Source organism: Vipera ursinii (assembly GCF_947247035.1).
Source record: "Vipera ursinii genome assembly, contig: scaffold_202, whole genome shotgun sequence".
NCBI classification, from domain to species: Eukaryota; Metazoa; Chordata; class Lepidosauria; order Squamata; family Viperidae; genus Vipera; species Vipera ursinii.
The window spans coordinates 1-23323 of NW_028148436.1; the positions used below are offsets into that span (position 1 = coordinate 1).

Sequence of the window (23323 nt, forward strand, 5' to 3'; positions counted from 1 at the left end):
CACACACACACTTCAGACACAAAGTCTAGCAGCGCTTGTAGCAAATCTACAAGGCGATAGCGATAGCGCTTGGAATTATCTACCGCTTTGCACTGCTTTACTGCCCTCTCTAAGCACTTTCTTTCGTTTCTTCCTCTTCCTCTTTTTCCCTTTTTCTTCTTCTCAGCCCTTAATGCTCTCTTGAATGTGGCTCCGGCAATCCGAAGTTACTTCCCAGAAAGTTGGCTTTGGGAAGTCCATCCAGTTCAAAGGTATGAGACCGTATGATGTTGACCCCTTTGGAGGTGATCCGACTAGATCTCTTGAGATATTTTTTTTCCCCAGCCCTACGATTCTATGGTTCTATCTGTGCTAAAACCAGTAAATCAGCTCTGGTTTTTATACCAAATGCAGGTCCAAGACTTTGCCAGTCACCTTGCCTGATTCTCTAACTACCTGGGAAATACAAGGTGTCAGCATTTCGGATAAAGGTATGCAAAATAAGGGATTTATATATTTTTTTGAAAGAGAGCCAGGATCTCTTTAAATATTGCAAAGATCTCTTTGCAATAGCTCAGTGGTGGCGAACCTATGGCACGCGTGCCAGGGGGGGGCACTCGGAGCCCTCTCTGTGGGCACGCGCACCTCACTCTTTGGCTAGGTTTTTGCAGGAATAAGCCATTTTTCAAGCCCCTTCCTAGCCAAAAACAAGCCTCTGGAGCGAGCCCGCTGTTTATATCAAGTCTGACACCAGAAACAGACTAACAGATGACCTGAGTGCTGCATGTGTTGCCCTCAAACTTACAAAGTATGAGTCAAGGTTAGACAAATGATCAGCATGCATACAACAGCAAAAACCACATTAAAGCATGCCAAAGGCAAACTTTTACCCTTCAGTACAAAGTTGTTTGCATCATTGAAAGCTTTGTTGTTGTGTTTTTTTTCTTTTAAGACAAAAGATGTTAATGTATGAGGTTTTTTCCCCCCCTAAACTAAAACCTCAGTATTCAGGTTCAATTGCCGTGTTGGCGCTTTGCGATAAATAAGTGGGTTTGGGGTCGCAGTTCGGGCACTCGGTCTCTAAAAGTTTCACCATCGCTGCACTAGCTCTTCAGAACCCTAAGCAGGGTAAATTTTTACCACCCCAATTTTCCTTCCTACAATAAAAATCCGGGTCTTACAGGCAGTCCTCAACTTACGGCCATAATGGAGCCTGCCCATCACACTGGTAATAGTCACAATAGTCGCAAAGTGGATCCCTGTGTGACTGATCGGATGATACGACCTTTTTTTGGTGGCAGCGGTAAAATGAACCCCGTGCGGCTGACCCAACCTTATGACCTTTTTGTGTGTGTGTGCTGGTCATATACCGAACACACCAATTGCTAAGCGAACCCCTTCTTCACCCTGGGAAAATCTTATTGAACATCGGAACGTGGGATGACAGTTTTGGGCCATTTTTGCCACTGGAGGCTGCAAATTGCTGGCCAATTGGCAACCCCTCAAACTGTGGTTGTGTAACCACAGGAGGGGACCGGCGAAATCTTTGGAAACTTGTCTTATGTATCTTTTCGGGGAGGGGGGAAATCCATTCATCCTAATTTCAAACGGCTGGTTGTAAATGGAGAACTATCTGCCTTTAGGTTAAAATTTCCTTCCTGCTCACCTTGGAAGTAGGCTGATGACCCCCCCCCCCAAAAAAAAGAAGATTATTTACGCGTCTCCTTTCATCTGGTACACCCAGGTATCTGTGTTGCTGACACCCTGGAAGTGGAAGTCATCAAGGACATCTTTGTTAATGTCCATATTCCGTACTCTGTTGTCCGAGGAGAGCAAATAGCATTAAAAGCCACCATTTACAATTACGGACAGTTAAAAGCGAAGGTAAGCAAACGGTTAAATTTAAAAATAAAAATAAAAATAAAAATTAACAGTCGCCCCTTATTTGCGGGGGCAGACTTTTCACTTTCACCCTTGGCTCTGGTTAGGAAATGCTAAAACTATGCATGGAACTTTATTGACATACCGTTTGGGGCTGACTGGTTTCTCAGAGATGTGTGTGTGTGTGTGTGTGGTGGGGAAGAGCCATCGGATGGAGACCTAAGTTGTTTTTGTAAAACTTAGGTGCGCTTGGCGCTCTGTTGTTTGCAAAGAGGCAAGCAGAGCTTAGACAGAGAGGCGCAAACAATGCGTTCTTTCATTTCAACAACATCCGTGGTTCTCAGAGCCATTCTAGCCAGCCACACTCATTAGCACTGGCTTTTGGTTTTTTGAACTCTCGATTAAAAACAAAACAGGGCAGCATCACACTAGCTGGATTTGCCTGGCAGCTAAAAAAGCTTTTCGTCTCCCAAAGAACGGCGTATTTTACTCCCCCTTTAGGGAATGCCTCATTGGTAAGCTCAGGGCGCTCACTTCTCCTTGGAGATCACAAGGAGCATTTGCAAAGAAGAATACCTGGGTTGTGAAAAAGTTGCTTATTAATTTCCTCTGGGGCCGGTTAGAAAGTCTAAAATCTCATCCCAGGCTAATCTTTCGGTGTCGTTTGCAGCGTCCTGTTCTGTTTTGGATGAAAAGGCTGAAGGAGCCTTACTCCCTTTGACACATTAAATCATCATTCATACGGAAAGAATATTTGTCTTTTTGCTGGTCTTCCATGGTCTAACAAACTGTCTAAGCACCACAGTAGAGTGTTCGTTGTCTTTAACTTATGCCAGTGTTTCTCAGCCTCCGCAACTTGAAGCTATGTGGACTTCAACTCCCAGAGGTTTCCATTTGCATTTCCAGCAAAAGAAGCTATTATCAGCAATAGCTTCTTTCTTTCTTTCTTTCTTTCTTTCTTTCTTTCTTTCTTTCTTTCTTTCTTTCTTTCTTTCTTTCTTTCTTTCTCTCTTTCTTTCTCTCTCTCTCTCTTTCTTTCTTTCTTTCTCTCCTTCTCCTTCTCCTCCTCCTCCTCCTCCTCCTCCTCCTTCTCTTCCTCCTCCTCCTTCTCTTCCTCCTTCTTTCCTTCTCCTCCTTCTCTCCTTCTTCCTCCTCCTTCCTCATTCTTTCCTCCTCCTCCTCCTTCTTCTCCTCCCCCTCCTTCCCTTTCTCCTTCCCCCTCCCCCCTCCCCCTTCTCTCAACTCCCAGAATTCCCCAGCCAGTGCACGTTGACTAGGGAATCCTGGGAGTCAAAATCCACAAGTCTCAAAAGTTGCCCAGTTTGGAGAGCCAAGTTTTAAAGCAATGTAACTAAAAGAAGAGTGAGCACCCTGCGACATCATGGGCCCTGATTTAGCATCACCAACGAAGGAGAATGTTTGGAGCTCAGGGGTCCTTTGTGCTCTCTGAGCTTGGTGGTTTTCTTGCAGACGTTTCACGACCCAACTAAGTAACATCATCAGTGCTAGAAGGGAGGGGAGTTTGCAAAGAGGAGGAGGAGGAGGAGGAGGAGGAGGAGGAGGAGGAGGAGGAGGAGGAGGAGGAAGAGGAGATTGTGGGGTCCTTGGTGCTCTCTGAGCCTGGTGGTTTTCTTGCAGACGTCTCATGACCCAACTAGGTGACATCATCAGTGCTAGAAGGGGATGGGGCTTGCAGGGGAGGAAGAGGAGGAGGACTGTTGGGGTCCTTGGAAAATGTCTGCAAGAAAATAAGCAAGCTCAGAACACCCTCATTGAGCGTTCTTTCCACTGGCGCCTGGCTGGAGACTTCTCCAATTCCTTGCGGTGACTCTTTCAGTATTGTCTGAAGCTCAGCGTGCAAAAAGGGATCTGCCTCTTCGGTGCTGCCAACAGCCAGAAGGATGGCACCCAAGTCAACACCTGCTCTCACCTGAAAGACATCCAGAGCTCTTCCATTGCGGTGGAGACGTTCAAAGTTCTTCCCCTGGAGTTGGGCCTCCTCAGCGTCAACCTCACGCTTCACAGCGACGCCGGAAGGGAAATCCTCGTGAAGACCTTAAGAGTTGTGGTCAGGCTGAGCTCTTGTTCTTTTGGGGGTGGGTGGGTGGGTGGGTGGGGGTGGGGTGGAGGGAGGGAGGGTGGAAGAGAGGATTTCCCCATGCACCTCCTCCAATTCTTTTACCGGCCAAGTCCGATTGGACACTCAAGGGATTGGTCCCCAGTGCATAAGCTCTCACTGTACATACAAATAACAAGGGAATGCCATTCTAAGACACCAGTAGAAGAAGCTAGTAGGAAAGAGATGAAGGATAAGAGTAATAGACCCTGGACAGAGTGCAGAAAAGAGCAACAAGGATGATTGGGGGCCGGGGGGGGGGCCCTGAAGGCTAACACATATGAAGAACCATTGCTGGAATTGGGTGTGTCTACTCGAGTGAAAAGGGGTGACATGATAGCAGTCTTCCAATATTGGAGGGGCTGCCACAAAGAAGAGCGGATCAACGTATATATATATATATTTTTCCCCAAAGCACAAGAAAGCAACGGATGGAAACTGAGCGAAGAGAAAAGCAACCTGGAAGTTGAGGGATGCTCCAATCCTGGAGGCTTTTAAGAAAAGTTTGGACAACCATTTGTCTGAAATGGTCTAGGGCAGGGGTAGGCAACCTCGGCTCTTTTATGACTCATGGACTTCAACTCCCAGAATTCCTGAGTCAGCTATGCTGACTCAGTAATTCTGGGAGTTGAAGTCCATGAGTCATAAAAGAGCCGAGGTTGCCTACCCCTGGTCTAGGGTTAGGGTTAGGGTTAGGGTTAGGGATCCTGACCGGCTCAGCTTTGACTCACCCTTCTCTCCTTCCGAGGTCGGTAAAATGAGGAGCCAGATTGTTGGGGGCACATACGCTGCCTCTGTAAACCGCTTAGTGTGGGCTGTCAAGCACCATAAAGCGGCATATAAGTCCAAGGGCTATTGCTATTACTGTTGACCAGTTCTTTGGTTTTAGCCCGAAGGTATTCGAAGGGAGAGTTATGATGGTGGCACGCTGGATCCCCAAGGTGTTTATGGTATGTCAATTCAATTTATTATAGAAAAAAAAGAGAGAGACATTTCTCTCATTATTTTCCTTCTTCCGTTAGCATCAGGGCCCTCAACTCAGGACGAAAGAGCAAGACTGAATCAAGAGTAGAGTAGAGTAGAGTAGAGTAGAGTAGAGTAGAGTAGAATAGAATAGAATAGAATAGAATAGAATAGAATAGAATAGAATAGAATAGAATAGAATAGAATAATAGAATAAAATAGAATATAGAATATAGAATATAGAATACAGAGTATCGTAGAGTAGAGTAGAGTAGAGTAGAGTAGAGTAGAGTAGAGTAGAGTAGAACAGAACACCACAGAGCAGAGCAGAATTGCTGCATTTTTATCCAGGCGCAAAAGAGTTTGGAGAACTTTGCGTTAAAGGTGGTCACCCCACAATTCAACCATTTCAGCTGCCTTTTACCCCCCCCCCAGGAGGGTGAAAAGAGGCTCTAGGACTGGAGGGCCCATTTATTTTGGTAACTTATTCATAGTTTGACGCGGCGCACGAGGGACTGACTGGCTTTGATGTGGCTTGTCCGTGGCAGGTACCGTGGTGAGACAGAAAGAATTTGCTTACAAGGTGCCGCGCTACATCGTGCCCAAGACACAGCTCGAAAAAACTCTCAGCATAAAAGGTAAAAGCGAAGGAGAGAAGGAACGAAGGAACGGGTGCTGGTTTTCATTGGCTTGTGGGACTGGGTTTCCCCCCCCACCTTCTCAATTTTGAATTGCATTGCTGAATTATTTTTCAGGGGTGGGAAGGGGGAGGAAGGAAGGATTGGGAGGGGAGGAAGAAAGGGAGGAAGGAAGAAAAGGGAGGGAGTGAGGGAGGGAGGGAGAAAAGAAAGGGAAGGAGAAAAGGGAGGGAGAAAAGGGAGGGAGGAGGGAGAGGGAGGGAGGAAAAGAGAGACCAATGCAGCTGGAGTCAAAGCCTTGAGCTACTCGTTCAGCCACACTGTTTTCCCACCAGGGTCCTTCACTGACTCAACATTTCCATCTGCAACTGGGGTGGATAGCCTTAGCCGCTGAAATGACCAACCAATCAATAATTCCAAATCCGCAAATTGTGTTTCCCCTTTCCTCACCTTTTCCTTTCCTCTCCTCTCCTCTCCGTGTCCCCTCCCTCTCTGGCGTCCTCGCTTGATTTCCCAGGCGACCTGCTGGGGGACGTGATCCAGGCAGCCGTGAAGCCCGAGGCGCTGAAGTTACTCACTAACCTCCCTCAAGGCAGCGCAGAAGCCGAACTGATGAACATTGTCCCGGTCTTCTATGTGTACGATTACCTGGAAAGGACCAACTCCTGGGACGTCTTTGGCCCAGGCAGGACCAGCGCAGAAATTACCATGTTAAGGAAGATGAAACGAGGTTAGGTGGCATCTTTGGAGCTGGGAAATGGACTGGCGTCTGTCAGAAATGGTGTAGGGTCTCCTGCTTTTGGGGTGGGGGTGGGGGGTTGGACTAGATGACCTGCAAGGTCCCTTACAATTCTGTTAGTCCATTCCATTCCATTCCATTCTGCATTCTATTCTATTCTATTCTATTCTATTCTATTCTATTCTATTCTATTCTATCCATTTCATATTCCATTTCTATTTCTATTTCTATTCTATTCTATTCTATCCATTTCATATTCTATTTCTATTTCTATTTCTATTTCTATTTCATATTCTATTTCTATTTCATATTCTATTTCTATTTCTATTTCTATTCTATCTATTTCATATTCTATTCTATTCTATTCTATTCTATTCTATTCTATTCTATTCTATTCTATTCTATTCTATTCTATTCCATACACGCACGCACACATACACACACACACCCCTCTATAATGCCTCTATAAGCTATAAAGGGAAGTCACCAAGCTCTTTGCCTTTTAAGATATGAATGGAGAAGAAGTGTGGTTTTTTTTAAAAAAAAATATATTTTATTTCTCAGGAATCATCAGCGTCCTGTCTTTTCAAACACAAGATTACTCTTACACCATGTGGAAGGATGGCGAAGCCAGCACCTGGTAAGTAAAAGGTGTCTTGAGAGGTAGATACTTCCAGAATGGATCAGAATAGATCGCATAAAACAGGGAAAACATCCGGGAAATAAATACAATCCTGTTAAATCTGCCTTTGTGTGTGTGTGTGTGTGTGTGTGTGTGTGTTTCCCCCCTCCCCCCCTCCCCCGGCATCCTACTGTTGGCTCACTTTCAACTTCCTTTCTTTCTGTTCGTTCTTGGATGCCTTGAAAGCTGTCTCTGAGGGAGAAACTCAATTTTTTTTTATCTTTCGTTACCGGCAGGACTACAGCATTTACCCTCAAAGTTTTGGGACAAGTTCGGCGATATATGCCTGATCAATTTGGCACGGCGTGTCAGTCTCTGACTTGGTTGATTGACATCTGTCAAATGGACGACGGATCTTTCAGGGAAGTCTCAGATTACAAGCCAGTAGCCCTTCAGGTATGGAAGTGGCCGACGGGTCAGAATGAAATCCAACCCGGATTTACCTATTGGTGCACTGATCTTTAACTTCCGTGGCTTTGCGATGGGGGAAGAGTTGGGCGAAGCTTTCAAGGATGGGTTGGTTGCTTCAGAAGGAGGTAGAGTTTCGCCATGACCATCGTGGATACAGATTAATTTCTATAACTTGGTGTATAAAGGGACCTAAGAATCAAGAGGAGTGGCATTTTAACACTTCTTTGTTGCTTTCCATAGGGTACGTTACGTGATCAGCAGAAAGAAAACCGCCTGTACCTAACAGCCTTCACCTTGATGGCCTTTTCAGAATATAAAAAATCCTGCCCCTTCCAGGTTGGTCTGTCTGCTTTCCATTGTTAATTCTCCGTCGGTTTTTGGTGGAATTTTAATACTCTGACAATGCCAGAGATTGATAGGACGTAAGTGTGGCCAGCTCTGCTTGGGCTTTGCATTGATAAGCAGATGGTGACAGCTATTGAATTCCAATTAAAGATGGAAGCATAGGAGAAGGAATGGCGGCACCTGGAGGGGTGGAGTTAAAAGAGGAATCAGCCTAGAATCCCTACATAGCCACAAGCAAATTTAGTCCAATCTCTCTTAAATTCTGTTGCCCCTTCTCTAAACCCTTATTTGAGAAGATTCCCATGCATAGCCTTTTAGTAATAGAGTGGCTTAGGTGAACCTTCACGTGTGGACCTGATCTTTCTCGTTTGACGGGGGAACATGATGCTATTTCTTTTACTGAGACCACTGTGTTACCCAGGAGAGGGGCTGTTTTTCAAGATAATTGTGGGGGGCAGGACTCACACGTGCCATTGCCCAAAGTGCTTTGGGAGAAAGGGGGCAGGACATGCCCCCCCCAATCAAAATATAAACCCTTTTACCTGCTCCTTTACAGAAATTTGCAAATGCTGAAAACCAAGCGGTCAGCTATTTGTTGCAAAACATTGCAAATTCACAAAACACCTTTGTCTTGGCCATCGTGACTTATGCTCTAACTCAAGCCAAGGTCAACCACCCTGACCTTCATTCGGCCTACCTTCGCTTGAAGAAAGAAGCTCAGGTGAAAGGTAAGATCCAGTCCTCCTTATACTAAACCAGTTCAACCAGGTGATGATGTGGTTCATCCTTAGAAACACCAGCAGCCTTTCATCCTTCGGATCAGGCTGGCTTCTCCAACTACCATAAGTGGCAAGGAGGACATCTTCTCATTGTTTCCTTGGCTAGACTCAGAGGTGAGAAGGGTCTCCCTTCCCCTGTGTGATGGTCTATCTCTCTTGTTTCCCATTTACAGGGAGCCCCCCAATCTACCGTTTCTGGAAAGAGACCCCTGTCAAATTCGATGCAAGCATTCCTTCTAAGGGCAACGCCAAGATGGTTGAAACCACTGCCTATGCCTTGCTGTCCATTTTGCTGAAAGGAGATCACGATTACGCCAAACCGGTCATGAAATGGTTGACTGAAGAGCAGAGATTTGGGGGTGGATTTTACTCGACCCAGGTATTCAGCTCTCCTGCTCCCACTTTCTCCAGGTCATTTGTAGGAATCTTGAGTGTCCTAGAACCTTAAACAATCTCCCACTTCCTCCAGGTCATTTGTATGAATCTTGAGCGTCCTAGAACCTTAAACAATCTCCCACTTCCTCCAGGTCATTTGTAGGAATCTTGAGTGTCCTAGAACCTTAAACAATCTCCCACTTTCTCCAGGTCATTTGTAGGAATCTTGAGTGTCCTAGAACCTTAAACAATCTCCCACTTCCTCCAGGTCATTTGTATGAATCTTGAGCGTCCTAGAACTTTAGACAATGCTTGCAGCATTCTACTGTACTTACCTCCACGCAGACATGCAACCATCAATGAATGTTTAGTGTTCTTTCCACAGCTTTTGCGGTCTAACCATCCATTTTCTCATCCCTGAAAAACTAGAAACAGATTTATTTATTTTTAGAATTAATACACAGTGTGGTCGCTTCCTTACTAACACTGTCTCTTTTTTTTTCTTTTTCTCACAAATTTGGCAGGATACAATCATCGCTTTGCAGTGCCTGGCCGAATATTCCATCCTTATTAGACGGCTTGAGCTGGACATGAACATCAAAGCGTCTTATAAGTCGCATGGAGATTTTCACACCTACAGGCTCACAAGTAGCAATTACATCGGCAAGCCTGTGAATGTGAGTTAATGGACCGGGGGGGGGGGAACAGGGTGGTGGTGGATGGGAGGCCAAAGAGAGCAAATATTTGAAGTGGCTTTCCATCTAGTTGGTCCATTGACCAAGAAGTGGGCTTCCAGAAAATCAAGGGCCAATAGAACCAGGTAGACCAGATTCTAACAAAGGTGAGATGAATGCCTGGATGGTGGCTGGTGGGAACAATCACAAAGTCCAGAAGGAGGGAATTTCCTATTTAAAAATAAAGTAAAATAATCAACAACGGTCCCATTATAACCCTTCCTGGTTTTAAAGAGGGACATCTATTCCCCAGCCATTTTCAAGGTGGTCTGCTTGAAGCTAAGTCGCTTTGGCCTTGGAAATGAAACTGGTCTCCAGCTAAATTATTTGCAAGTAAACGATTCTGCCTCCAAAACTGCTGTTGTACCTCACGGTTTCTTCTAGTGTGGGAAGCAAACTTTTGGCAAAGTTGGGAATACTACATGCTTGGGAACTCTGAAGGTTGGTGGACCATCCCCCAAGTTGTTAATCATTGGTAGAACCTGTGGCTTCCACTCAGATAATTGAAAGAACTGAATGAACCAAATCGGAGATGCACTAGGAAAACCCTTCCGTGTCGTGTCACACTCAACATGTCCATTCCTCCTTATCATCCATCTTCCTTCTTTTCCTTCTCCATCTTTTCATCCCCTTGCTTCACATCTTCGCTTTCCTTTGCTCCAGGGAAATTTCACAGGTCATGATAAACCGGGATTCTAACGAAACCAGATCTGTGCCTCGAGCAGCTGAAAATATACAGGCCAAATTTATGACAGCTTAATGAGAACTTTCTAGAGCAGCAATGACGGATTAATGTCATTTTTCGCCGTTTCTTTTCCAATTCAGGCTTCCTTAAATGACGATATAGAAGTACGCACAGGAAGCAACACTGGAACAGCCGCTGTGACTGTAAGTGAACAAAGCGTCTTCATTTGCAACTAGTCCTCCACTTACAACCGTTCTGTTTAGTGACCGTTCAATTTTTTTTCATTCATTTAGCATATGGCTGACCGTTCACAGTTACAACGGCACTGAAAAAAGTAACTTAGGGCTGCGTTTCACACTTATGACCTTGGCAGCCTCCCCGTGGTCACATGATCCAAATTCAGACGCTTGGCAACTGACTCGTATTTATGACAGTTGCCATTTCCTGAAGTCACGTGATCCCCTTCGGTGACCTTCTGACAGGCAAAGTCAATGGGGAGGGGAAGGCAGATTCGCTTAACAACCATGTTAAGTGCAGTGATTCACTTAATAATGTGACAAGAAAGGTCGTAAAATGAGGCAAAACTCACTTCTCAAGTGTCATCTCACTTAGCAACAGAAAGTGTGGGCTCAGCTGTGATTGTAAATTGAGGACTAGCTGCATTTCCATCGGGATGACCTAAAAGGCTGCTCTTGCGTGAAATGGTATCAGGAACCCCAAATGTCTAAATTAATAGAAAATAAGAATGTTATATTCACTGTATTATTAATTAGTTGATGTAAGATGGTGAGAAATAATATATTCAAATAGATAAGACGCGTATCTTTGAACATTAGATTTTGTGATGGATTGTGATAAAGGGAACTTCGGTTATTTAAAACTTGGAAACTATAAATGTTAAATTTACATATTAATGGGAAACTAAATATTGGGAAAAACTAATTAGGACATTGATTGTCCATAAAGGCTGAATGTTAAAATAACCAGGATATGTATAAGCTAAATATTATTGGTAAATGTAAGAATGTTATTTTTATTTAATTGATATAATAATAAGAATTGTATTAGTTTAAACATGAGACAGTAAATACTAAGGGGAAAAGAGAAGAAATAGTTAACGTGGTAGTTTGAGACTTGTACCAAAGATACTTGTATGTTATTGAATTATCGATTAACTCAGCCACCACATTGCTTTTTAAATATTTGAATGTAAAACTAGAAAATCAATAAAACGTTTTTTTTAAAAAAAGGAACCCCAAATGTCTAAATATACACACTAAATTGTAACCCATTGTAAATCCAGCTTAGCAGATGGACATGAGGCCATGAACAATAAAATGAGCATTTGACAAATGGATGGGAGACGTACCTATTTGGCTACGAAACAATGATCTATGGGTTTGGCTAGAAACGTACAAAGGTTGATTGAACACGACTGCCATCCAAGATGGACTATCTTCACCAATTTTAATCTTTTGCCTTACCTATTCTACAGATATTATGAGGGTAGCCTAGAAGCTGGTTGGTGGGTTCAAAGGCTCCAAATTAATTTGGTCTTTATTTTCAATATTTACAGCTGAGGAGCGTGTATTACGTAAGCAGCGTCTCTGAGGACACTTGTGACTTTCAGTTGAAGATTGATGTCACGCCAGATGGTGAGGGACTATTTTATAATAATAATAATAATAATAATAATAATAATAATAATAATAATAATAATAATAATAATAATAATAAACTGGAGAACAGAGTACTCAAAGGACATTGAAGTAGCCCTTTCTGCATCTTTGAAGGGATGACAGTGTTATTTTCCCCTCTGTTTCAAGAGAAAGGGTTTCAACTAAGCATCAAAGCTATGTTAAGATGGACAGTGATTCATATTTAAATGCATTCATATAAATATGTTGCTGTGTGTTGCCTACAGCGTATTTAGATGCGCGCTTTGTATGCGTGCACTCTCGAGAGCAGGCAACCGAATTTGATTTTTAATGTGTGCCAGTGTGCCCGCAGTAAAAAAAAGAAAAAAAATGACAATAAAGGTTATCTTATCTCTAATCTTATCTTATTATTTGTTACTAAGGCAAAATCCCAAGGCTGCTTTTTTCCAAAAGGCAACTGGAGTTTCTTCTTTTTTTTTCCTTTGAAAATGTTTGGCTTCTCATCCAAGAAGCTTCTTCAGTTCTAGAAGCGAAGCAGAACGGAAGAAGCTTCTTGGATGAAAAGCGAAATATTTTCAAGGGAAAACAACCCCCCACACACACACACAAAAGTCCAGTTGTCTTTTGGAGGATTGGGACTCTCCATAGATAAGTGCAAGTTGAATGCACAGCTACCCTTACGTTATTCTTACGGATTTCTTTCATCTGAGCTACATCTAAATAAAAATAACTTTAATGCTTAGCACTTAACGGCAGTCTAGCTTGCATTTTTCTATTCGTACAGCTCTTTAGGGCACATATGGAGAACAATCCCATTTCATGGAGCCCCTACAGACAAAACTGGTACCTCAAATATTTTCCAACGTAGCTTTGATGACCCCCTGTAAGCTAAAATCTCAGTAATGCTTGGCTGGCAAGTACTTCTGCAAACAATTCCTTCCTTGGAAGCCCCCCCCCCCCCGCCCCCAATTTTTCAAATCTGAGTGGTGGCAAAAATGCACCTCTTTCCTCTGGTTAGATGGAAAGGTTGGTTTTGCTCTGCCGGATACTATAATCCTGAAATTCTTCTTTTGAAAAAAAACACCTTCTTTTTTGTTTGTACAGACGAGAAGTACTATCTGTCCTTCAACAAGATCCGGCTGTTGGTCGCCTGTGCGAAGTAAGTCTGAACAATTCAAGACTTCGTTGAGTGTCAGAACGAAAAAAAATAGGAAGAAGATGCCTTTACTTTGAATAGATTCTCTCATTCATTCATTCATTCATTCGTTCGTTCGTTCGTTCAACTCTGGGCTTTGGAGTTACACAGGGGTGAATCTAGTTAGGTTTTGAAGGAGAGGGGATCCTGAGAAGCTCTCTGGAGCTGTAGGCTAGACTGGAAAGTAGGAAAAACAACAACAACCAGAATAACAGAGCCACAGAGTTGGAAAGGGACCCTGAAGGTCTTCTAGTCTGACCCCCCCTCCCGCTCAAGCGGGAAACCCTATATACTATTTCAGACAAATGGCTGTTCAATCCCTTCTTAAAAAACCTCCAGTGTGTTGGGGCACTCAGCCTTCCTTGAAAAAGAGACGGACCGATGGTTTCTAACACGGTCGCCAAGAAAACAACACAAACGTGTTCGTGAAGACGCCGGGGACTTTAGATCAACTTGAAAGAGACTTGCTTGTTCCTAATTACTCACCTCCTGCCTTTTTACACATTCTTTTTTTATTATTAAAGAGTTTTACAAAAACAAGATTTTACAATATATCCCCAAATCCCCCCCACCCCAAACCCGCCCACTTCCCCTCCCCCACTTCCCAGAGCTAAATACAGGATTATGGTTATAATAATCATATTCTAAATAAAAATTATGCATAATATACAATTAACCAAATTCATAATGTGCTTCAACACCCCTTTAACATAACTACAAAGTACCAATAACAATATCCCTCTAAAATCTACTCATAAGCTAAATGGAACTTTTTAGTCCCATATTTGTTCTGAATATAATCTATCCATCTCCTCCAAACTGAAATATATCTTTCCTGTGAATGATCTTTCAAGTAAGCAGAAATCTTAGACATTTCTCCGCAATTGTTTTTATTGGGTATTGTTGTAGATTGCGATGTTAAAGAAACCAATTTGATGTTGAACATGATAACGGCAGCACGGTTACTGGTGGGACAATATTGGAAGAAGGATAGTTTGCCTACTATAGAAGAATGGGTGTTTTAAGTTTCGAATCTTTTTACACATTCTTGACCCTTCCTCTTCGATTGCCACGTCCGGCTTTCATGTCCCCCTCTGCTTGTCCCGCAACTGCGATCAAAGGTTGGTTTCATCTGATGCAAACTTGGAAAAAGTGTCAGGCGTTCACAGCGCTATATAGGTGATGCCCGCTGGTCCATATCAACCAAAGTGCAAGAAAGGGGTTGTCTCCCATGGAGTCAGTTGCTATTGTTTTCGTTTTGCTTTTCATCCCGTGTAGGTACAAACCTCGAAAGAGGACAGGAGAATTCTCCTCACCCCATGCAGTGATAGATATCGCTCTTCCCAACGGCCTGGAAGCAAACACAGAGGACTTGTCTCTTGTAAGTAATGCTGACATCCCCAATTTTGTTTTTGTTTTTTTAAAGCAACACGGTTGTGAAACGAATCTGGTTGCCCCATCAGAAGTTTGCTCAAAAAAAATAATAAAAAAAATAAAAAATGGGCACGTGATCCTGGGACATTGGATTGACGATGGTTTTTTTTAAAATGTTTTAATTTTTAACTGTGTAGTTAATTTATTTGGGGGCTGTTATTTAATTCTTTTTTTAATTTTTGTATTGTTGTTTTTTTATTGTTGTTAGCCGCCCTGAGTCCTTCGGGAGATAGGGCGGCATATAAGTCCCCAAAATAAATAAATAAATAAATAAATAAATAAATTGCAACCGTCATAAATATGAACCGGTTCTCAAGCATTCAGATTTAAATCACCTGGCTGTGGGGACGCTGCAACGGTCATAAGTGTGGGGGGGGAAACGGTCAAAGGTCACCTGTTTCGGTCCCACTGTAACTTCAAACAGTCACTAAATGAGTCGAGGACCGCCTGTATATTTTTGAACAGAGACATGTGTTTCTAAAGAACTTGGGTCTCTCGAGCTGCATGTTTTAGTGGAAAAACCTCCCTGTACAAATTCAGAGAATACGTTCAGATCGACTTCACACCTACAGCTAAGGCGATTCAAAATGCCGTTGCACTACAAAATGATGGAGCTGCTCTTCCAGAATATCTCACCTGGCAACCATTCCTCTTTTCTCATTTCTCAGCTTACAAATAGTATCGACCAGCTGATTTCAAATTATGAGATTACACCCGAGGGACATATCGTCATGCAGGTGGACACGGTAAGTTTCTGCGGCTTTGTCACGGGGTTTTATTTCTCACAAGGCTTGTCAAATAATCAATGATTTTTTTAAAAAATCCTCCTGTTCCTTAGAGCTGCATAATTCAAGCTCAGTTAAATAGTCCAATAGACTTGGCCTGTCCCCCCCCCTGTCTCACACTTACTTTCTCTCTCTCTTTCTCTCTCTTTCTCTCTCTCTCCTCTTTCTCTTTCTCTCTTTCTTTCACTTTCTCTCTTTTTTTCTCTTTCTCTCCCTCTCTCTCTCTCTCCTCTCTCTCTCTTTCTTTCTTTCTCTCCCTCCTCTCTCTCTCTTTTTCTCTCTCTCTTTCTTTTTCTCCCTCTCTCTTTCTCTCTCCTCTCTCCCTTTCTCTCTCTCTTTCGTCTTTCTCTCTCTTTCTTTCTTTCTCTGCCAAGTTGAGCAGTGTGGCACACAGGAAGTAGGTTTCTGCAAACTGCACAGGCTAACAGAGGAAGCTGCTTGTTCAAGGTGCAAATAACTGAATCCTGCCAGTCCTCTGGAAGGACAGCAGCGGAGATAACAGAATAACAGAGCTGCAAGGGACCTTGGAGGTCTTCTAGTCCAACCCCCTGCTCAGGCAGGAGACCCTAGACCATGTTAAAAACCTCCAGTTGTTAGGGCATCTACAACTTCTGGAGTTAAGCCATTCCACTGGTTAATTGTTCTCACTGTCAGGAAATTTCTCCTTATTTCCTAACTTAGATCTCTCCTTGATTATTTTCCATTCATTGCTTCTTGTTCTGCCTTCTGGCGTTTTGGAAAATAGATCGATCCCCCCCTCTTCTTTGTGGCAGCCCCTCAAATGTTGGAAGACGGCTATTATGTGCCCCTTGGTCCTTCTTTTCTTTAAACTAAACGTGGCCAATTCCTGCAACCGTTCTTCATAAGTTTAAGCCACGAGTCCCCTAATCAATTTGCAGTATATTTCAGGATTCCAATCAGTGAAAATCATGTTGTATTAGCATTCCTCCTTAAATTCAAATGCCCACTTTCGGACAAAGAGAGCTACTGAACTGGTGGTGTAAATACAGTAGTCTGGGTTGTTCTCTTTGACTCAGTCGTCTCTGGAAAACCCCAAGTGGGATAGGAGTCTCATGGCTTTTTTCCTGTCCCCTCCCTCAGCCAACGGTGGCTTTGCCCACCCCTTCCGTGTAACTGATCTAATTCTGGAAATCAGCTGAAGTCACACTGGCTCACCACAGTAGCTGATAGAGCAACAGACCAAAGATTCCGGACGTTTCGGTGCAAAGAGGCCGGGTGGTGAAAGGTCACGTGTGATTTTTATGTATCCTGAGTCCATCTCAACTTATGTTATTCCGACAGATTCCAGGAAATGAGTTCCTGTGTGTTGGTTTCCGAACAATTGAAATTTACCGGGTTGGAATGCCAAGTCCAGGAACCTTCTCGGTGTATGACTATCATGACCCTGGTAAGGAGTTCATTTTGGTCCCATCCCATAAGAGAATCTGGCCTTTGGGGGCTAAGCGTGTTGGTTCAGATCAAACCAGCCTGTTAATGAATTTAGGCTGGTGATTTTAGTATTGATTATTCTATAGAATTGAATGCTGGCTCTTGTTTGGCACTCCGCTTTCTCAGAAATCTACCTTATTTCAAGAGAATTTGGCCCTTTCCTTTCCTTTCCTTCCCTTCCCTTCCCTTCACCCCTTCCTTCTTTCCTTCCTTCCTTCCTTCTTTCCTTCCTTCCTTCCTTCTTTTCCTTCCCTTCCCTTCCCTTCTCATCCCTTCACCCCTTCCTTCCTTCCTTCCTTCCTTCCTTCCTTCCTTCCTTCTTTCCTTCCTTCCTTCCTTCCTTCCTTCCTTCCTTCCTTCCTTCCTTCCTTCCTTCCTTCTTTTCCTTTCCTTTCCTTCCCTTCCCTTCACCCCTTCCTTCCTACCTTCTTTCCTTCCTTCCTTCCTTCCTTCCTTCCTTCCTTCCTTCCTTCCTTCCTTCCCTTCCCTTCCCTTCCCTTCCCTTCCTTTCCCTTCCCTTCTCATCCCTTCACCCCTTCCTTCCTTCCTTCCTTCCTTCCTTCCTTCCTTCCTTCCTTCCTTCCTTCCTTCCTTCCTTCCTTCCTTCTTCCCTTCCCTTCCCTTCCCTTCCCTTCCCTTCTCATCCCTTCACCCCTTCCTTCCTCCCTCCCTCCCCTCCCCTCCCCTCCCCTTTCCTAACTTAAAAACTCTCTCTCGGTTCCAAGAAAATGATTTTTGTTTTGTTTTGTTTCTACAGATAAACGGTGCACAATCTTTTATAATGCTTACGGAGAAGAATCTCTCGTGAAGTTATGTGAAGGCAGCGAATGCAAATGTATGGAAGGTAAGCAGCCAAAAATAACTTGAATTAAATGACCTGGGGGAAAATGATTAAAAATTGCTTCCATTTTATTATATTATTATTATTATTATTAATATTATTATTAATATTATTATTACTACTATTACTATTATTATTATTATTATTATTATTATTATTATTATTACTACTACTACTACTACTACTACTACTACAAATTAACTTTCTTTAGGTCACTATGGTTGATATGAGCAAGCCGCGAGTCAGAGGATCATAGAACATGATTCACTGGGAAATGATTTGTTTTGTTCCCACCTACTTCCTAGTAGATATTTTGGGAGAGGGGTGGGAAAAGAACGGCAGGTAAATTTAAAGCATCATCCAAAAAACATTTCCAAACTGTGCATCAAAGTAAAGAAAATTGCTTATACTCAAATTTAAGAGAGAGAGAGAGAGAGGGAAAAAAAAACATGGGTTTAAGTGGGAAGGAGAGGCAAGTGTTCCAACAGATGCATCCTTGTCCAAGCATCGCACAGAATCTCTTTCGCTTCCACTTTCCTGCTTAAAAAAGATGCTTCTGTTTCCTCAAAATATAGCCGAATGTGGACATATGCAGCCCCGGCTGGACACGTCCATAACTGTGGATGCCCGAAAAGAGGCCGCTTGCCAGGAGAACATTGCGTACGGTAAGAGTACCCAAGTTTACAGGGAAACAGTTCCATGAACATGGCCTCAGAGACAGGATGCACAAACGGTGCCTGGCGATACGCAGATTTTCTCGCTGGCTACAAGGCACGAGGGTGGGCACAGAGGCTCCGTTTTTTTAAAGCGCATTTTCCAAACTTTGGTGCAGGTCCTATTTCTAGGCAACAAACTGGGAAGGAAGGTTTGGTCCCTTGTGGGATTTTTTATTTTATTTTATTTATTTTAATTCCATTTATATCCCGCCCTTCTCCGAAGACTCAGGGCGGCTTACAAGCTTAGCAGTAGCCTTCATTCTATGTATATGCCTGCTTATTAGGGCTTTCACACACACCCCAAGCGGCATTTTTACAAAGTCAGCTTATTGCCCCCAACAATCTGGGTCCTCATTTTACCTACCTCGGAAGGATGGAAGGCTGAGTCAACCTTGAGCCTGGTGGGACTCGAACCTGCACTAATTGCAGGCAGCTGGTGTTACTTAAGGAGGCATTAGCCCACTGCTCCACCAAGGGGGGTGGGGCTGTCACTGTCGCTAGCACTTCAGATGCAGAGGCACAGGGCAGATCCCGAAGGCTGCCCAATGGTGGAATATCATTCTGTTGAAATTTCTGGATTTTAAAAAAAAAACTTTATTATCTGTTCTTTCCGCTTTCTACCCCCTTCAGTTTACAAAGTGGTTATCAAATCATCCAAGGAAGAAGGAAGCTTTGTTAAATACGACGCAGTCCTGCTGGAACCATATAAGCTAGGTGAGAACACCGGGCCAGTGGGATTCGAAAAGGCTCCGTTTATTTATTAAATTTTTAGGGTGTCCGATCGGTCCTGATGAGATGACTCTGGGTGGCTTCAACGTTTCTTTATTTAAAATGATTGCTGCTGTTTAAGCAGTAGTATTTTTTTAAAATTATTTTTTTTGTTGCTTCCTGCTACTGCGGCTTGCCCATTTGATGATGCTCTGCGATTTCGCGTCCTCAGATCAATGTGCCCACTGCAACACCATGATCCTTCAACCTCTCCACTTCCCTGTATTGTTGGAGTTCGATTCGCCCGTGAAGATACGGCTCTAAAAATGTGCCTAATGGTGTCAGGAATGCACAGAAAGGCATGTTAGCAATGGGAAAAAAACCACATAAAAGATGGATACTTATGGGGAAATGACAGCCGAGGTTTCAGTATTAATCACAACTGCATTCAGCCACATACACTTTGCAACGATTAGAATGTTAGATTTCTGAAATGGGCCTTTTCCTGATTTAAAAAAAAATATCTTAAAATGCACCTGAGGGCAGGACAAGAAGCAACAGATGGAAACTAATCAAGGAGAGAAGCAACCTGGAACTAAGGAGAAACTTCCTAACAGTGAGAACAGTTAACCAGTGGAACGACCTGCCTCCAGAGGTGGTGAATGCTCCAACACTGGAAGTTTTTAAGAAGAGACTGGACAGCCATTTGCCTGAAATGGTATAGGGTCTCCTGTTCGAACAGGAAGTTGGACTAGAAGACCTCCAAGGTCCCTTCAAACTCTGTTATTCTATTCTATTCTATTCTATTCTATTCTATTCTATTCTATTCTATTCTATTCTATTCTATTCTATTCTATTCTATTCTATTCTATTCTATTCTATTCTATTCTATTCTATTCTATTCTATTCTATTCTATTCTGCCACGATTGAGAATCTCCATAGACATTTGGACACCTCATTATTCTCCAGAACAGTAAAAATTAGATTTAAACACAGTGGGAGAATGTTCGATTTGCAGGTTCCCTTCAATTTGTTTCAACTCTTACGCAGGGGTGACTTTTGCCGAGAAGAACGCAGAAATCGTCTTCATTAAAAAGAGCGCCTGCACGGACATCCAGCTCAATCCAAAGGAGAATTACTTGATCATGGGAAAAGAGGCTTTGAAGACAGGGCAGGGCGCCAATGCCAGGTAAGCAAACCATCCTTCTGTTGGAGGGGCAATCCTTCACCCAAAACCTTTTTGAGAAAGAGGGCAGTTGAGCCAGCTAAAAAGGCTTTGGGGTTCTTTGACAAACACTCTCCATATAAGACAATTAGAGCAGCTTCTGGTTGCTAATGGAAGGATCCTGGGCAGAAGCAGAGGGAAAAGCCCATCAATGGTCTCCTTGATGCTCTCTGAGCTGGTTTGTTTTCTTGCAGACGTTTCATTACCCAACTAGGTAACATCATCAGTGCTAGAAGGAACTGTATAGCACTGATGATGTTACCTAGTTGGGTAATGAAACATCTGCAAGAAGACAACCAAGCTCAGAGAGTGTCAAGGATCCCACAGTCCTCCTCTTCCTCCTCTCCAAACACCCTACTCCCTTCTAGCACTGATGATGTTACCTAGTTGGGTAATGAAACGTCTGCAAGAAGACAGCCAAGCTTAGAGAGCACCAAGGATCCCACAGTCTTCCTCCTCCTCCTCCTCATCCTCCTCCTCCTCCTCCTCCTCCTCCTCCTCCTCTTTGCAAATTCCGCTCCCTTCTAGCACTGATGATGTCATCTAGTAAGGTAACGAAACGTCTGCAAGAAAACCATCAAGCTCAGAGAGCATCAAGGACCCCACAGTCCTCCTCCTCCTCCTCCTCCTCCTCCTCCTCCTCCTCTCACACCCCACTCCCTTCTAAAACTGAATTGGGGGACCCCTGAGGAAGAACCGATAAAATTTGGGATGGCCTCACGCTAGGCTGAAGTCTTTTTCATCTTCATCTCTCGAGGTCAATGGTACAGCCAAGTCCAAAACCTGAACTGGGTACATATATCACAAACCCCCAAAAAAAGCAGTGGTGTCAGGAGGGGGAACCCGAAAAGATATTCAGGGTTGGTAAGAACTAATATTAGGAAGGAGACAGCTGTGTGGTTTTATGCAAGAACAATTTTTGGTTTGAAAGTGCTAAGAAGTTGTACAGGGCAAATTTCGATGCTTGTAGCTTAAAGTTGTTCGCTATGAGATGAGTGGAGAAAGAAAGAAGGGAAGGAAGGAAGGAAGGAAGGAAGGAAGGAAGGAAGGAAGGAAGGAAGGAAAAGAAAGAAAGAAAAAGAGAAAGAAAAGGAAGGAAGAAAGAAGGAAGGAAAGAAAGAAAGAAAAAAAGAAGGAAGGAAGGAAAGAAAGAAAGAAAAAGAAAGAAACAAAGAGAAAGAAAGAAAGAAAGGGAAAGAAAGAAAGAAAGAAAGAAAGAAAGAAAGAAAGAAAAAAGAGAAAGAAAGAGAAAAAAGAGAAAGAAAGGGAAAGAAAGAAAGAAAGAAAGAAAGAAAGAAAGAAAGAAAGAAAGAAAGAAAGAAAGAAAGATGGTTTCGCTGGATGTTGCTCTGCCTCTTACACTGCAGGATGGCAAGGTGTGCGAGCCTCTAGGACATTGTTCTTTAACCTTGGCAGCTTGAAGATGGGTAGGACTTCAGCTCCCAGAATCCCCCAGCCAGCTGGGGGATTCTGGGAGTTGAAGTCCAACCCATTTTCAAGTTGCCAAAGTTGAGAAACACCACTCTGGGACATGAACACCAGGACATTGAAAAGCGGGTTTAACTACAGTGTTGTTAGCTGACACTTTTTACAGCAGCTCCGCTGTGCTTCTAAACCGGAGTGATTGTGCAGTTAAAACACACCCATCAGCCACCTGGGTTTCCTCCATCCCTGCGAACATCTGCTGGTTTCCCTTTAAAAATATCATTTTAATTCTCCATAGATACCAGTATCCTTTGGATGATTCAACGTGGATCGAGTGGTGGCCGTCCTCAAGCACCACCTGTGATTCTTGCCGGGCCTTTACAGAATCACTGGATGAATTTGTTGACGATCTCTTCCTCAGCGGTTGTTAAAAACTCCTCAAGACCTGCCGCAGGTCTTGGGGTTCTTGTAACTGGCATTTTTGACAATTTCTCATGGGCTTGCATATTCCTAAACAAGCAGGGATATGATCGTGCTTTAGATCAGAGGTCTTGTGGACTTCAGCTCCCAGAATTCCTCATCCATCATGGGTGACTTTGGGCCAATCACTGGAAGACTGAGAGTTCTAGGGTATGAAAGCCGGCTGGGTGACTTTGGGCCAATCACCAGGAGACTGAGAATTCTAGGCTCACCTTAGGTGTGAAAGCCCATTGGGTGACTTTGGGCCAATCACCGGGAGACTGAGAGTTCTAGTCTCACCTTAGGTGTGAAAGCTGACTGGGTGACTTTGATCCAATCACCAGGAGATGGTGAGTTCTAGTCTCATCTTAGGCATGAAAGCCCATTGGGTGACTTTGAACTAGTTCTTTTCCTCTCACTCCAAGTCACCTTACCAGCTAATTTGCTAGCTTCCTCCAATCTTAAATATCACCATCAAATGGCTTCTCACTTCTTGTGTGGCTAGTTTAAGCCTCCCAAAAGCCAATTCCAAAGTTTCTAGTCCTCATGACTCCTTGAATTTGTAGCCTATGCTTACCGGAATTTCCAAACCGAGCAGGGAAAACTCAGGAAGAGTTCCCAACAACCAATAATAATAATAATAAAAATAAAAATGTTTGGCACTTCCCTTTTTTCCTGACGAAGAAAGAAATCATAGCCGTCGTCATGAATCTCTCAAAAAATAGGATAGAGGTTCATAATATTATCACTCAGCATTCTTATCCGATATGCCTGTGTAAAATTTTATGTACAATAAATCACGCCAAGTTTGCATTTGTTACGACCGCTTTTTACACTTAACGACCGTCGCAGCATGCCCAGGACCACAGGATTAAAATTCACATGCCTCTGACTCCTATGTATGATGGTCACAGAGTCCCGGTGTGTGTGTGTGTGTGTGTGTGTGTGTGTGTGTGTGTGTGTGTGTGTGTGTGAGAGAGAGAGAGAGAGAGAGAGAGAGAGAGAGAGAGAGAGAGAGAGAGAGAGAGAGACGTGATCCCCTTCGGCGAACTTTCTGACGGGGGAAGCCAGATTCATTTAACAACCATCGAGAGTAATTT

At 43.4% G+C, this 23323-nt stretch overlaps 1 protein-coding gene across 1 annotated transcript; it reads left to right on the forward strand.

Annotated features, from left to right (window-relative positions):
• Nucleotides 1–166: 166 nt before the first annotated feature.
• On the forward strand, nucleotides 167–23034 carry LOC310650523 (complement C5-like; the record flags this gene model as incomplete). Its single annotated transcript, XM_083380083.1, has 24 exons — nucleotides 167–251; nucleotides 394–470; nucleotides 1724–1863; nucleotides 3698–3928; nucleotides 4866–4926; nucleotides 5488–5577; nucleotides 6095–6307; nucleotides 6881–6956; nucleotides 7235–7394; nucleotides 7650–7745; nucleotides 8311–8482; nucleotides 8707–8912; nucleotides 9433–9585; nucleotides 10468–10530; nucleotides 11904–11982; nucleotides 13090–13144; nucleotides 14459–14561; nucleotides 15283–15360; nucleotides 16702–16807; nucleotides 17606–17692; nucleotides 18265–18354; nucleotides 19036–19119; nucleotides 20165–20303; nucleotides 22063–23034. Coding segments are annotated over 24 exons (2777 nt in total), but the record flags the coding sequence as incomplete, so codon positions are not given.
• Between the last annotated feature and the right edge of the window lie 289 nt (nucleotides 23035–23323).